Source organism: Hylobates moloch, unplaced genomic scaffold, assembly GCF_009828535.3.
Source record: "Hylobates moloch isolate HMO894 unplaced genomic scaffold, HMol_V3 SCAFFOLD_8, whole genome shotgun sequence".
Taxonomy (NCBI): domain Eukaryota; kingdom Metazoa; phylum Chordata; class Mammalia; order Primates; family Hylobatidae; genus Hylobates; species Hylobates moloch.
The window spans coordinates 58,804,471-58,818,896 of NW_026652283.1; the positions used below are offsets into that span (position 1 = coordinate 58,804,471).

At 41.5% G+C, this 14,426-nt stretch overlaps 1 protein-coding gene and 1 long non-coding RNA gene across 2 annotated transcripts in view; one reads left to right on the forward strand and one right to left on the reverse strand.

Moving 5' to 3' along the window:
* LOC116473204 (uncharacterized) overlaps positions 1-1,450 on the reverse strand; it is a 41,290-nt gene extending 39,840 nt beyond the window's left edge. Inside the window, exon 1 of the long non-coding RNA XR_004249264.2 lies at positions 424-1,450. This is a non-coding gene — a long non-coding RNA (uncharacterized LOC116473204). The remainder of the gene's footprint in view (positions 1-423) is intronic.
* A 351-nt stretch (positions 1,451-1,801) lies between these two features.
* On the forward strand, positions 1,802-11,237 carry MRPS14 (mitochondrial ribosomal protein S14). Its single transcript, XM_032160929.2, has 3 exons — positions 1,802-1,899; positions 6,987-7,145; positions 10,704-11,237. The coding sequence occupies exons 1-3, from the start codon at positions 1,855-1,857 to the stop codon at positions 10,884-10,886; spliced, it is 387 nt and encodes a 128-aa protein (XP_032016820.1). The 5' UTR covers positions 1,802-1,854; the 3' UTR covers positions 10,887-11,237.
* Positions 11,238-14,426: the final 3,189 nt, after the last annotated feature.

The window sequence follows — 14,426 nt, forward strand, 5'->3', positions numbered from 1 at the left end:
CCTCTTTTTAATATCCTTCATAAAATCAGTAAAAAGCCAGCAGGGCTGCACTAGCAGCTTCCAGGGCATGAACATCTCCAGCACCCAGAAGAATTCTGGATCCTGGGCTACCTCTTCATCCAACAGTATTTTGCCATCTTTGAAAGGGCAAACGATCAGGTTGGCCTAACTCCCGTGGCTTAAGTCTAAGTCTTTCTGACCACTTTCCAGGAAGATCTGGCCTAAGTCCTGTGCCCACTATAGATGTATATAATTCTCCTGACTGTTCTTCCTATGGGATTGTAGAGGTGAACTCTTGCCCTGTTCCTGGTCACACCAATAAGGTAGAATTATATCATAACCTACAACAGCTACAAAAAAGATGCTTTCAGAACTAGTTTTCCAGAAAGGAAGAAAAGACCAGAGTACACAGAGCTAGCTCACCTATTTCATGACCTGCTTATAGAAGATGACCCCAACTGTGGGGAGGGAGAGAAGGGTATTACACGGGCTTGAGTTAGGAACAGATGCCTGCCTGAGGCCAGTCTAGTTTTCTGATTTTATCACAACAGGGTCTCATGTTATGTTTACCCGCCAGCTGGCCTATCAGACCCTCCCCATCCATTAGATATGGTCCGATACATTTGAACCTCTAAAGAAGAGTCTACATTCGGCTCTCCTTCCTCCCAGAAGGCTCCTGTGTAGCAATGCAGATATGTAATTAGCACATGGGCATCGCTCCACTTCATCCACCAACACATCGAAGATACGGGTATTTGCCAAGCTAATATATGCTTCTCCATACTCTTCTATCAGAACAGTAGGTGCGTGGTACTTGCCTTACATCCACACAAAGGAAAGTGGCCCCTCTAAGAGTTCATTCCAGAGGAAGGACAGCGGCTCTAAAGATGACCTGAGGGCTAGTTTCCTGTACTACAAACTGAAAACAGCAGTTTTTAAATGGCAGTGCCTCCACCAAGGACAAACAAAATGTTTACGTCCTTTTAACCTAAAATCCCAATACAGATAGTTTATATATACACACACACATATATATATATAAACCCAGACATACAAATGAACTATATCATTGCCATCGTCAACATCATCATCACACCACCATCATAGTGGAGAAAAGGGAGAGATTTGCAGGATCTATAAGAGAGACGGCAGAGGAGGAGGAGATGGCAATAATTCCTAGGTTTCTATCCTAAACCAAGTGGAGTATATAGAAGGTGCATGTTGAGCGGAATGGAGAATGCAGTGGAAGAGAAATTGGTGGCGGCAGACTAGTAGGTAAAGGCGGAAGGAAAGGAGGAGAGGAGAGACATAGGTAGTTTAACAGGGTGTGTAAAACGGAAGTCTTGTGCCCACTGTAGATGTATATAATTCTCCTGACTGTTCTTCCTATGGGATTGTAGAGGTGGACTCTTGCCCCTCTTCCTGGTCACACCAATAAGGTAGAATTATATCATAACCTACAACAGCAACAAAAAAGATGCTTTCAGAACTAGTTTTCCAGAAAGGAAGAAAAGACCAGAGTGCGCAGAGCTAGCTCACCTATTTCATGACCTGCTTATAGAAGATGACCCCAACTGTGGGGAGGGAGAGAAGGGTATTACACGGGCTGCAACACACGCGGAGAGTCAGGCTGCGCCATCAGCATCAACGCGGCGCCTTCAGATTTGTCATTTGCCCAAGTTCCGTGAAATATCGCGAGAGCTCAGATCCCAAAATTAACCCCGCTTTCCTGTAGGCTACATTCCCACCCGCCTCCCCGCTCCGCCCCAGGCGGCCCAAGCCCCGCCCCTTGTGTCCTGCGCTATTCGGCAGTGTCAATAAAGTTGCAGCGGTTTGTAGTTTGTAGCGGACAACATGGCGGCCTTCATGCTGGGCTCGCTGTTGCGGACGTTCAAGCAGGTCAGGCCCCTACTTTTATCCACACCGCTACCCCTCACCCCTGAATCTCATAACCCACGGGTCCCCCACAGCTCTGCCACCTGTAGTGCTCAGTGAGGCCCTGTCCAGGGGTTCTCCTTCCGCCCTCTTCCCCGCTGGGGCTTGGTTCAGGGGAGGTCCGAGCTGCAGATGTCAATTTGGTTTTCGTAAGCATATAACTAACTGGTATTGAAAGATGTGAGATTGACTCCGATTTATAAGGGAGTGAGTAGATAGGAGACGAGGTCCGAGGATTGAGCTCTCAGAGACTTGTAACGTTAAGAGATGAGAACCGTGCAAAGGAGACTGAAAGGAGCTGTCAGCTAGGCAGATGGAAAACTAGGAGAGTGGGATGGCCGGGAAGCAAAGGATAACAGAATTTCAAAGTGTAAGGAGTGGGCAACTCTGCTCAAAGTTGATAAATCAATTAAAAAGAAGTGCTGAGAATTGGTTGAAGAGTTTAGCAGTGTGAAGGTTGTTGGAACCTTAATCACAGCTGTTCTGATGGTGCTATAGGGACGAAAGCGTTCAAGAGAATATGAGGAAAGAAATTGGAGTATAGATAAGCCTTTAAAGGAGTTTTGCTGTAAAGGAGAGCAAAAAAGTGGGTCAATAACCGGGGCGGGGAGGGGGGTTGTTTTCTTTTAACATGGCAGGGAAAACAGCATGTTTGTGTATGAAAGAGAAAGATCCTATAGTAAAAATTGATAATGTAGAAGAGGGAAGAATTGCTAGAGCTGTACCTTTATGTAGGCAAGAGGCAATGGAGGCTGGTTCGAGTGCAGTGGTGTTTACAACTAATTGATCACAACCAGTTACAGATTTATTTGTTCCTTTTCCACTCCCACTTTTTCACTTGACTAGCCCTAAAAAAACCAAAAGCATTAAAAAAAAAAAAAAAAAAAAAAAGGCGATGGGGTCATGTGCATGAAGTTTGGTCTTAGGAACCTGGACAGTTCATCTGTAGCAGTGTTGTTCATAGAAATATAATGTGAACCACATGTGTAATTTAAAATTTTTCTAGTAGCCACATTTAAAAAGTAAGAAATAGATGAAATTAAGTTTAATATAATATTTTATTTAACCAGGTATATCCAAAATATTGTGGTTTTAACATAGAATCAATATAACAATGACTTATGAAATAGTTACATTCTTTTTTTTCATACTAGATTTTCAAACACTTAAAGCATATCTCAGTTTGGATGCTAAATTTCCCATCATTAAAATGGAAAATATAGTTCTACCAAAATAATACAGTTGTTTAATGTTTACAATGCTTTGGTTTTGAATTTTAAATTAATTAAAATAAAGAATTACATTCCCCAGTTGCACTAGTTATATTACAAATGTTTAATACCCCTATGTGGTTAGTGGTTACTCTGTTGGACAGAGTAGATCTCTGATAACAGGAGCAAATGTAGAACATATGATACAGATGCTAGTAAGTGAGCCACTGTGATGGTGAGCATTTATAGAAATGGTCTTTTGATTTCTAATTTTATACTTAAGGAGAAAGTGAAGTCATCAGCTGAGTGTGAGGATGTGGGAGCAAGTGTCAGAGATTTAAGGGGAGAGAGACCCTGTAAAAGAGTTGGAAATGGACAGAAGGAATGGTCCGGAGAATTGGAGTAAGTACAGAGAAGTGAGAGAGGGGCCAGAGAGTTGATGGTGTATTCAAGAGAACACTGTATTTATAGAACAATGGAATTCAGGCTGGGTGAGAGAGGAAGACAGGAAATCAAAAGCTGAGTGAAAAAAAAGTGAAAAATGGTAGGATCAATGGATTGAAAGTCCCAGAAGGATTGTTATTAGGGTGTTAGAAGGAGCAAGCTGGAAAGAAGTGATAATGAGATATACAAAGTGAGATAATAGCTTGCACTTATTAATAATAAAATACCCACGACATGGGCATGGAATTGAATAGTTAAGCGAGAGAGGACAAAAGTCATTGAAGGAGAGGTGTTAAGAAATCAGAGTGATCAGGGTATAATTTCATGTATATTGAAATCACCAGGAATTAAGATAGGAACAATATTGGAGAGAGTGACAGTAAGCCAGGATCCAAAATCGTGGAAAAATGAAAGGGAGTGGCAGGGGCTTTGGTGAATGACTGCAACAGTGAGAGGTAGTGGAAGGTAGTAAGCCCAATGGCATGAGTCAAAGCCAGGAGCTTTTAGGAAGGAAGGAGAACTGGAAGCTGCAATGAAGAGCAAGGAAGACACCTATCCCACCCCTAGGCCTAGTTATGGAAGAAAAAGGAGCTACAGGAAAAGCTGTGAGGAGGGATTTAAAATTCGGCCAGAGCAAAAGGTGAAGGAGATGTCAAGAGAAGTTGAGAATTTAAAAGATTTGATGGTAGACCATGGATTGAGAGGGCCTAGTGGAAAGGTTTTAGGAGCTGAAGAGGGGTGAGAGATGGGGGCAGGATAAGATGTGTACAGAGCAGAATAGAGTGCGGCCTTAATCTATAAAGCATCATTATAAGCTGGTAAGGAAATACACCACAGTAGAAATGCAGACAAAGGACATAAAAATGTTCACAGAAGAAATAATATAATAGGCCAATAAATATTTTATTTTAAAAGTGTATGACTTTGGGATTTCAAGACCAGCCTGACCAACATGGAGAAACCACATCTCTACTAAAAATACAAAATTAGCCAGGTATGGTGGCACATGCTTGTAATCCCAGCTACTCGGGAAGCTGAGGCAGGAGAATCGCTTGAACCTGGGGGGTGGATGTTGCGGTGAGCCACGATCGTGTTATTGCACTCCAGCCTGGGCAACAAGAGCAAAACTCCATCTCAAAAAAAAAAAAGGAAAAAAAAAAAAACAAACAGATATTGCTTGTCTAGTAAGAAAAAAAGGTATGCAAAATAGAGTGAAAGACTATTTTTAAAAACTAATAGAAGTCTTCTAGGAGAATTTGATTAGGAATACTTTGAAAAAGAATTCAAAGAAGAAATGCTTAATCTTGTTTTCTAAATCTCCTGTACCCTCAATTTCACAGGTAAAAGCAAACCCCACATTGCCCCTCAATGTGAATGGTTTCTTGCAGCCAGAATGATTTCTCCTTGGTCTTATGAATATAACTTGTTCTTTTCCATGTTTTGTTTGGACAGACTACCTTTTCTCCCCTCCCCTGTCCCCACTTTATTCAAAATTCTGTCAGCATTTCAATGTTGAATTGCTGTCAAGGTTTCAAAGCCCCTCTTTCTGTGACAAGCATTTCCAGCCATGGTTACCAAGGTATTCACTGGACTCAGTCATATGCCACATCAATATTTAAATTCTATTCCTGCTTATCTTTTTTTCAAAAGGTGATTGCAGAATTGTTATATTTCCCCAGGGAACTTTTGTTTAGTAATGTGAGCACTGAAGATGTTCAATTTATCTTTTGTTAATAGATTGAAAAAATGGTGGCTTTCTATTTATAGTATTCTTATTTTCAGTTTTATATTCTGCTATACATATATTTCTTTTATAAACATCAGTTTTCGGAAGCCATCATTTTTCTGTAGGGGCAGTTTAATTAATATGTAATATTTCCTCTGGTTTGAGAGAGACTTAACGTTTCTTGTGATCTATACTCCTTTTGCCTGTACTGTCAGTCAGAACTATAAATTATCACCATGAAAATGTGAGACAACAAGGAATATACTGTCTTTTACTGGACAACTAGTGCTGAGAAGTATTAGGTCAGTGATAGTTTTAAAGTACCCTTTGACCTAGCAGTTTTGCTCCCAATAATTTATCCTCATTGGGCACAGTGGCTCATGCCTGTAATCTCAGCACTTTGGGAGGCTGAGACGGATGGATCACTTGAGGTCAGGAGTTCAAGACCAGCCTGGCCAACATGGTGAAACCCCGTCTCTACTAAAAATACAAAAAAAAAAAAAAAAACCAGCCAGGTGTGGTGGTGGGCACCTGTAGTCTGAGCTACTCAGGAGCCTGAGACATGAGAATTGCTTGAACCCGGGAGGCATAGGTTGCAGTGAGCTGAGATTACGCCACTGCACTCCGGCCTGGGTGACAGAGCTAGATTCCATCTCAAAAAAGTAAAATAAATAAATAATAATGTATCTTCAAGATATATAGGAATACATAGGAAATGATTTCCAAGACATTATTCACTGCAGCATTGTTTATAATGATAAATAGTGAGGTCTGTCCAGCAATACATGGCAGGTTAAATTATGATGCTTCTATATAGTGGATTATGCAATATGAAGAAAATGGGGAAGCTTTTTACATTCAGATATTGAAAGATCTCTAAGGTATATTGTTAACTGAAAAGAGGGAATGAAAAATGGGAGGGGAGTATATACAGACAAAAATCTCTGAAGGATATACAAGAAACTAGAAACAGTGGATACCTGTGGGGCATGGGAGTCATTGGGCAGGTGAGGAATGAGGTGGGGGGAGACTTTTCACATGTGTCTTTTTTTTTTTTTTTTTTTTTGAGACGGAGTCTCGCTCTGTCGCCCAGGCTGGAGTGCAGTGGCGCAATCTCGGCTCACTGCAAGCTCCGCCTCCCGGGTTCACGCCATTCTCCTGCCTCAGCCTCTCCGAGTAGCTGGGACTACAGGCGCCCGCCACCACGCCCGGCTAACTTTTTGTATTTTTAGTAGAGACGGGGTTTCACCGTGGTCTCGATCTCCTGACCTCGTGATCCGCCCGCCTCGGCCTCCCAAAGTGCTGGGATTACAAGCGTGAGCCACCGCGCCCAGCCGTGTCTTTTTATACCTTTTTGATTTTTGAACCATATGACTATTGGCCTAAGTACAGGTCAAACAGAATAATAAAAATTTCTGAAAATCTGTCTTTCACCTTCCAATACATATGTTATTGCATTATATCATTATGATTTTGACTTAATATACATCCATAAAAGTTATTTATTCTGAATTAGGAAGTCTATTATCTTAAATTATTAAACTGATCTAAAACAACTCTTAAAAGAATACTAGATGATAAATAGTGGCAGAAAGAGAATTGCAGGGTTGAGGAACACTCAGAATGTGGTCCTGGCTATCCTTCACTTGTCCCTTGTCTCTGTCTTTCAGATGGTTCCTTCATCAGCTTCAGGCCAAGTTCGAACTCACTATGTAGACTGGAGAATGTGGCGCGATGTGAAGAGACGAAAAATGGCCTATGAATATGCAGATGAGAGGCTACGTATTAATTCACTCAGGAAGAATACCATTTTGCCAAAAATTCTTCAGGTTAGCTCATTAAGATGAGTCCCTTTGTACCACAAGATCATTAACTCACATCAGATCACTTTTGATACTGTTTGTTGTGACTTGGTATCAATATAATTTCTGGAGAATAAGATCCACATCAATATAAACAAATAGCCTTGAAACTGATTTTGTTGAGTTTCAAATTAAAGACTATTCACTCCTAACTAGCCTTACAACTGTTTCATTATGCCAGCCTTAGAAAGTACTGGTAAATTGGGTGGTTATTTTCACCTGAGGTCTCTCCCTGACGTCATCCCAATTTTCTTTTTTTTTTTTTGAGATGGAGTCTCGCTCTGTCCCCCAGGCTTGGGTGCAATGGCTCAGTCTCGGCTCACCGCAACCTCTGCCTCCCAGGTTAAAGCAATTCTTCTGCCTCAGTCTCCTGAGTAACTGGGATTACAGGCGCATGCCACCATGCCTGGCTAATTTTTGTATTTTTAGTAGAGACAGGGTTTCACCATGTTGGCCGGGCTGGTCTCGAACTCCTGATCTTGTGATCCACCCGTCTGGGCCTCCCAAAGTGCTGGGATTACAGGCATGAGCCACTGTGTCCAGCCTCATCCCAATCTTTTAACTGGCAAGGCATTGGGAGGCATTGCTGATGTTGAAGTCTGTGTGCCTAGCACATGGCCTAAACTGTTCCTTACCCAGCACCATTCTGAGCCTGTCTTCCTGAACTCCCTTGCCCACCTCTGTGTGCTGAAGTGCCTTTCCATTAAGGCTTACTTTCTTGTCACCCTGCTTGGCTTTTTGAAGCATAAAGTCCTGCACCTAAGTGGTGATGTAGCATATCTGCGTTCAAAGGCTTATCAGGGAGATATAAATTAAACTCAAGGCCTCTCAAGTTATTGAGAACTCAGATTTTTAAAAAACTACATTTAGAGAAGTTGGCAGAATGATATACATCCTATTTATTACTATGGTTTCTTTTTAGTCTTGTCTGGATTAAGCCAGATGAGCAGAAAACTGAGGGCCTTGGACCACTGGGTTATGGCTTATACTAAAGTGGCATTAAGCTACTTTCCTACATTTAGGGAGTAATAAGAAGTGACAGGCCAGGCACAGTGGCTCACGCCTGTAATCCCAGCACTTTGGGAGGCCAAGGCAGGCAGATCACCTGAGATCAGGAGTTCAAGACCAACCTGGCCAAACCCCGTCTCTACTAAAAATACAAAACTTAGATGGGTGCAAGTGGCACACACCTGTAATCCCAGCTACTCGGGAGGCTGAGGCAGGAGAATTGCTTGAACTCGGGAGGCAGAGGTTACAGTGGACCGAGATCACGCCACTACACTCCAGCCTAGGTAACAGAGCAAGACTGTGTCTCAAAAAAAAAAAAAGGGTGGGGGGGCCCCTGAGAAACCGAGCTCAAGACATTGATCATAGAGGCAGGGAAGCAAGATGGTGGTTGCTTGGAGCTAGGAGGACTACGGGGTATGGGGGGCAGGGGGAAATCAGGAGATACTGGTCAAAGGGTATATTTTCTGTTGTAAGATGAATAAATTCTGTGGAGCTAATGCACAACACCGTGACTATAGTCAATAGTACTGTATTGTGTACTTGAAATTGGTAAGAGAGTAGATCTGAAGTGTTCTTACCACACACACACAAACGGTAATTTTGTGAGGTGAAGGATGCATTCATTAACTTCATTGTGGTAATCATTTCACAATGTATATGTTTAGCAAATCATGACATTGTATGCCTTAAATATATGCAATTTTTATTTGTCAATTATACCATAATACAGCTGGGGGTGTGTTGTTTGAGTACCTTTATGAAGACACCCAGAAGACATGTCTCTGGTATGACTAGCAGCAATAACTGTGCAGAGTCTGTGTATCATGTAAACTGATCATGGTTCTCTGCTGCCTGCTAAGTAGCTTACAAGTCAAATTTATGTCCCAGTTCTAATTTCACAGCATGCACTTTTGTGTCCTGAGGCTTTTATCTTTTCTACTCTCATTTCTCTTTGCCCCAGTTTCCTCATTTGTAAACTGCCTTAAATCTTTCGGGGAACAAGAAGGGGTATGTATCAATCAATCAGTCAATAATTTCTAGCCATTCTTTAAGGTCCACCTCCATGAAACTTGGCTTCAATCTTCCTGCCCAGTCATTTCTCCTCTCTAGTTCCTTGTGTAGCATTTATTGTTTACTACTCAATGGCTCAATCATGTTGTTTTTTGTTGTTGTTGTTGTTGCTTTTTTTGAGATGGGGTTTTGCTCTTGTTGCCCAGGCTGGGGTGCAGTGGCACGATCTCAGCTCACCACATCTGCCTCCTGGGTTCAAGCGATTCTCCTGCCTTAGCCTCCCAGCCAGATGGGATTACAGGCATGCGCCACCACACAGCTAATTTTGTATTTTTAGTAGAGACAGGGTTTCTCTATGTTGGTCAGGCTTGTTGCGAACTCCCAACCTCAGTTGATCCGCCCACCTCGGCGTCCCAAAGTGCTGGGATTATAGGCGTGAGCCACTGCCCCTGGCAATCATGTTGTTTTATGTAATTCTGTTAGTTCATAATGGTAACACGTGCATAAGCTTTTACGTTAATTTTTGGCTTTTATATACTTTCATTTAATTTGTGTTATTTTAATGTGTTATTTTGCTTGCAGCACAGGGTCCATCTACTTGTTAGCACACTTATCAGATTAAAGTGAATATTATGAACACTCACACTCTTGAACACATACATAAGAAGAAATTTCTACTGACAAAACCTCAGCCCTAGCTACTGCTATAATCCCTACTTTTCTCCCCTCAACCACTTTGCCCTTACCTGATTCATCCTCTACCTTGCAAATGATTTAAAATATAAACCTCATCTGATCTCTCCCCTTTACTTCTCCAGTTGTCAGAATCTTTACCATAGACATCAGGGCTCCATCTGATACTCTCCTTCCTCCTCTAGTCTTATCTCAAGCCACATTCCCTCCTATTTGATCATCACCCCAGAGGTTTCACTTTCGTGATTCAAAAAACAGGAGGAGGCAACAGAAATATATTCACATACTTTACAAATGAGTTAAACAAGAGTATGTAGCTGCACTATTTGTATTCGCTCAAATCGTAAGATGACCCAGATGACCATCAAATGTAGGATGGATAAATGAATTATGGTACTCATGCAATGAAAATTACCTGCCAGTGGCCAGGCGCTGTGGCTCACACCTGTAATCCTAGCACTTTGGGAGGCCGAGATGGGCAGATTGCCGGAGCTCAGGAGTTTGAGACCAGCCTGGGAACGTGGCGAAACCCTGTCTCTACTAATACAAAAAATTAGCCGAGTGTGGTAGTGCACAGCTGTAATCCCAGCTACTCGGGAGGCTGAGGCAGGAGAATCACTTGAACCCAGGAGGCGGAGGTTGCAGTGAGCGGAGATTGTGACATTGCACAATCTGTCACCCACAGCCTGGGTGACAGAGCGAGACTCTCTCAAAAAAAAAAAAAAAAAAGAAAAAATTACCTGCAAGTGAGAAGGAGCAAAATACATGTGCAACAATGTAATGTGATCTGTGTAATAATGTGATTTCCCTTAGGATGTGGCTGATGAAGAAATTGCTGCCCTCCCCCGGGATAGCTGTCCTGTTAGAATCAGAAATCGGTGTGTTATGACGTCCCGTCCGCGTGGTGTGAAGCGGCGCTGGAGGCTTAGTCGTATAGTCTTCCGTCACTTAGCTGACCACGGGCAACTTTCTGGGATTCAGCGAGCGATGTGGTAAATGAGCTCCAGAACCTATTGAGCTTGCAGGGAAGCCAGTTCTAGCAAGCAAAGATTTTTTGAATAGACCAAACCCTAGTCTCTACAGGGGCCCAGTACAGTTGTTTGGCCTACCTGATGCTATCTCTAAACTACTTTTAAAATGAAGAAATTTGGGTGTTTCATGTCAGTGAATTATCTTTTCTCTTGGACTTAACAAACATACTGTTCCCGTACATAGTGCAAAGAGTAGTATAATAAATATTTTCTGTGAATGTTTTTTATACCCTCCTTTTAAGTTTAATCTTTTAATAACAGAGGGGTTTTTGTATTTTTAAGAGCATTATTTCATAAAATGTTATCTTATACATAATCCAACTAATTGACATGTAGCTCATTTATGGCAGTTTGTAATCCTGGGCTAGCTTTCCTGACCTGCAGAGCTCCCCTTACTATTATTGTCAGATAAGCAGTAGATAAACAGTAGATTGGATAGCAAGGCTGCTGTTTTGGATTATCTAATGCTCCACTTCTTCTTGTGATGGCTGAACAAAAGTGTCTTCTTGTCCATCCTTAAGGGACTTTAAAACAAATTATGCCTAAGTCCTTGAAAGTCTCCATCTAAAGAGGAAAACTTTGTTGGAACAGTATATATTCCCTATTTTTATGTTTATTTAATCCATAACAGAAATGAGTAAGGGTAGCACAAAGTTCTCATTCAGTAACTCAACAATGTGATCAGCCCAGTGATGAAAATATACGTATTGAATGGAAGTACCTACTTAACATCAGGAAAATATTCCTGGAGAACTTAATAAATCAGGAGGTGAGGGGTGAGATTTTTTTCTGCACACAGAGGGCACAAAAGCACAAAGAAGCAAAGGCACTCTGTAGCATTCAGAAAACTACAGTCACTCCAGTAGATCAGAAATACAAAGCACAAGACAAGGCCCGTATTGTGGAGGATCTCACAAATCATGTGAAGGAATTAAGACTGACATACCAGGTATTAGAGTTTTAAGCACAGGAATGACATTATCAGTTTGTAATACAGGTAAGTGACAGCTGTGTGGCAGATGGCCATGAGAGGAAAAGGCTACAGGCAAGACAACCAGTTAGGAGGATGTCTTAATTGTTGAGGAAGATGGGGGCTGGGCACGGTGGCTCATGCCTGTAATCCCAGCACTTTGGGAGGCCGAGGCGGGCGGATCACAAGGTCAGGAGATTGAGACCATCCTGGCTAACACTGTGAAACCCTGTCTCTACTAAAAATACAAAAAATTAGCCGGGCGCGGTGGTGGGCGCCTGTAATCCCAGCTACTTGGGAGGCTGAGGCAGGAGAATGGTGTGAACCCAGGAGGCGGAGCTTGCAGTGAGCCGAGATCACACCACTGCACTCCAGCCTGGGCGACAGAGCGAAACTCCGTCTCAAAAAACAAAAACAAACAAACAAACAAAAAAATTGTTGAGGAAGATGAAGGCCTGAACTAACATTGTGGTATTAGTAGAGGAGAGAGGACAGATTTTTAAAGTTATAGGAAAGAAAATTGGGCAAGACTGATTCTATCTAAGAGGTAAAGATGGTTCTCTGGGTTCCTGATAAGAGTATCTAGATAGATGGTAGAGGGCAATTCTAAGAGGGCAACTCCAAGATAGAAAATTTGGAAAAAGAACAAATTTAGGGGAAACAGAAGATAAGCGAGTTCAGGTTCCAGTCATGCGGTGTTGGAGATGCCTGTGTCATCTGATGAAGACTAGTACGCAGCTGGAGAGCAGAGTCCGAAACTCAGGTGGAGATGAAGTTGTGAGGGATTTATCACAATCTAGTTTGGATTCCTATTTCTTAAATATGTATGACAACTTACCAACTGGAATGTTCTAGCTAATATCTCAACTTAGAATCCATCTCACTACCAATGGGCAAACACTTGTGTTCTAAAGTTACTTGAAAGTAGTTTATACTGCCAACTTGATATATATACATGCTATAGTTTGAATATTTGTGTACTTCCAAAATTCACATTGAAATCTAATCCACAATGCGTTGGTATTATTAAGAGGTGGGGCCCTTAGGGGTGATTAGGCCAGGAGGGCTCCTCACTCATGGATGAAATCAGTGCCTAAGAGGGCTTGAGGGAGAGAGTTTGTCCCTTTTACCCTTCCGATACTGTGAGAAGGCACCGTACTGGAAGCAGAAAGCAAGCCCTTACCAAACACCAATCTGCTGGTGCCAAATCTTAGACTTCCCCAGCCTCCAGAAGTGCAAGAAATAAATATTATTTATAAATTCTCAGTCTATGGCATTTTGTTACAGCAGCAGGAATAGACTAACACACAATGTGTTGATAGGTTTAGGGTCATGTTTTACTTTTTAAATCATGTTAAATTTTAGATGGTTCTAAAGTCAAAACTCTAGAAAAAGTTACATTCACAGAGTAGCTTCCATCCTGATCTCCTTCCTTCCCCTGTTAACAATTTTTATTAGCTTTGGGTTTACTCAAGTTTCTTTTTGAAACATAAGCAAATACACCTATGTGCATACATTCACATTTCTCACCCTTTCTTACACAAATGTAGTGGGTATACCATAAATGTTCTGCACTTTGCTTTTCCACTTACTGTATCCTGGAGACCATTTTACATTATATAGAAATCTTCATTGTTTTGTGACTTAAGTACTCCCTCATGTGGATGCACCATAATACATTCCTGTTAAATAGACACTTGGGTATTTCTAATCTTTTGCATATAGCATTCCAAATTTTTGTAAATGTACCTTTCAGAGCCCAGAAAGAAGTTAAAATTCTGAGTCAGAGGATAAATGAATATGTCATTCTGATGGTTATTACCAAGTACTCTTTTTGAGACGAGTCTTACTCTGTCACCCAGGCTGGAGTGCAGTGGCATGATCTCAGCTCACTGCAACCTCTGCCTCCAGGGTTCAAGTAATTCTTGTCCCTCAGCTTCCCAGGTTCAAATGATTCTTGTCCCTCAGTCTCCCAAGTAGCTGGAATTACAGGCATCTGCCACCATGCCCAGCTAGTTTTTATTTTTAGTAGAGACAGGGTTTCACCATGTTGGCCAGGATGGTCTCGAACTCCTGACCTCAAGTGATCCACCCACCTTGGCCTCCCAAGGTGTTGGGATTACAGGTGTGAGCCACTGCACCCGCCCAAATATTCTTGTTAACCAAAGTTTAACTTTTTCATTTCACTCCCATATATGTGTCCTTATTTCTCCACAGTCTCAACTCAATACTCTTGTTTTTAAACTTCTTTTTCAAGTGAAAGGTAAAAACACTGGTTTATTCTCTTCTGAACAAAGTGAGCATCTTTACATGTTAAAGGTCATTTACATTTCTTTTTGTATGAAGTATTCTTAATTATTGGAATCCTCTCAATACATTGTTTGCCTTGGGTTATGGTGGGGTTTTTCTTGTCCTATAAACATTTTTATGTAGTTAAAATTGATCAATAGTTTTATTTCTTCTAGGTTTTAAGTCACATATAATATAGTTTTCCCTCATTTTCTTCTAGTATTTGTATGCTTTCATTTTTACAAT